Source organism: Berghia stephanieae, chromosome 10 (assembly GCF_034508935.2).
Source record: "Berghia stephanieae isolate SIO BIC M18660-M18661 chromosome 10, UCSD_Bste_1.3, whole genome shotgun sequence".
Taxonomy (NCBI): Eukaryota; Metazoa; Mollusca; class Gastropoda; order Nudibranchia; family Aeolidiidae; genus Berghia; species Berghia stephanieae.
In genome coordinates, this window is record NC_088369.1 from 30883147 (window position 1) to 30884236 (window position 1090).

Consider the following 1090-nt stretch of genomic DNA (forward strand, 5'->3'; position numbering starts at 1 on the left):
TCGTTGATATATGAGAGGAACAATGATAACCCAAGGACGGAGCCTTAAGGAACTCCTAGGACAAAGCTAGGTGATTCGTCCTCTATGGCTGTTGACTGAGTTTGATAATTTGAAAAAGACTTCTATCTACCTTTTGACTTTTCTGTTTATGCATATATTGTTAGCTTGTAATACAAGAGATTATGATCCAATTTATCAAAAGCTTTAGAAAAATCATGATCAGTGCATCCGCTTCTTGGCCCTGCTCAAGTGATCTTGACTCAATGTCTATAAAGCTGAACAATGGTTACAGCTTACATCTGAATTTGAGATGAAGTTAATATAACAATCCATGGTTATCTGCTTTCTTCATCTTGCGGCTCACGATTATATATTTAGATATTTTGCTTGATTTGAATGTGACTGAAGTAGATTAGATAATTTGCAGCCATTTGCCGTTGTCTTTTCTTTAAAATTGGAGCAACACCGACGTGCACTTATTTGCAGGTTTGATAATCCAATTTTTTATGGGCTTATTGTTGTATTAGAAATATAAAAAAGACGCAAATTATTGTCCATTACAACAATGTTAACTTGGACCAAAGTGGATTGTGGTATCGATATAATTATTTATTGATGGACAATACCCATTCTCGGGTACTTACTACCCATCCTCAGGTACTTCCTCACTTCTGTCCAGCATCTAAATAAAAAGGTAACTTCCTGTTAACCGTTAAATACAAAGATGATGTCTTGACTCTTTTATTTCTTAAATATAATACATCTAAGCCCAGATGTTATAATGGCGACGAGGTAAAAGGTAAAAAAAACCCACTACTTCAAAGGTCAGTTCAACAATTTCAATAAATTAGATATTAATACATAAAAACGACTTCACAATGCCGAAGCCAGACATTTTCAGTGAGGCTGCAGAATCCTTTAGGAATTATAAGGAAAGGCTCGATGCTTACATCGTAGCAAATGATGTTTCAATTGCGAAGTCTACCCTACTCCTTTCATCTATAGGACCTAAAACCTATCAGACCTTGCGCTCTCTGTGTGCACCTGCCCTTCCCTCAGCGAAGCCGTATGAAGAATTGTGCGAGACTTT

At 36.4% G+C, this 1090-nt stretch overlaps 1 protein-coding gene across 1 annotated transcript in view; it reads left to right on the forward strand.

Annotated features, from left to right (window-relative positions):
- The first annotated feature begins 878 nt into the window (after positions 1 to 878).
- The window catches only part of LOC144980641 (uncharacterized), a 621-nt gene continuing 409 nt past the window's right edge, over positions 879 to 1090 (forward strand). Inside the window, exon 1 of the mRNA XM_078928321.1 lies at positions 879 to 1090. This exon is cut by the window's right edge and continues 409 nt beyond it. Coding sequence (XP_078784447.1) covers positions 879 to 1090 — 212 coding nt within the window.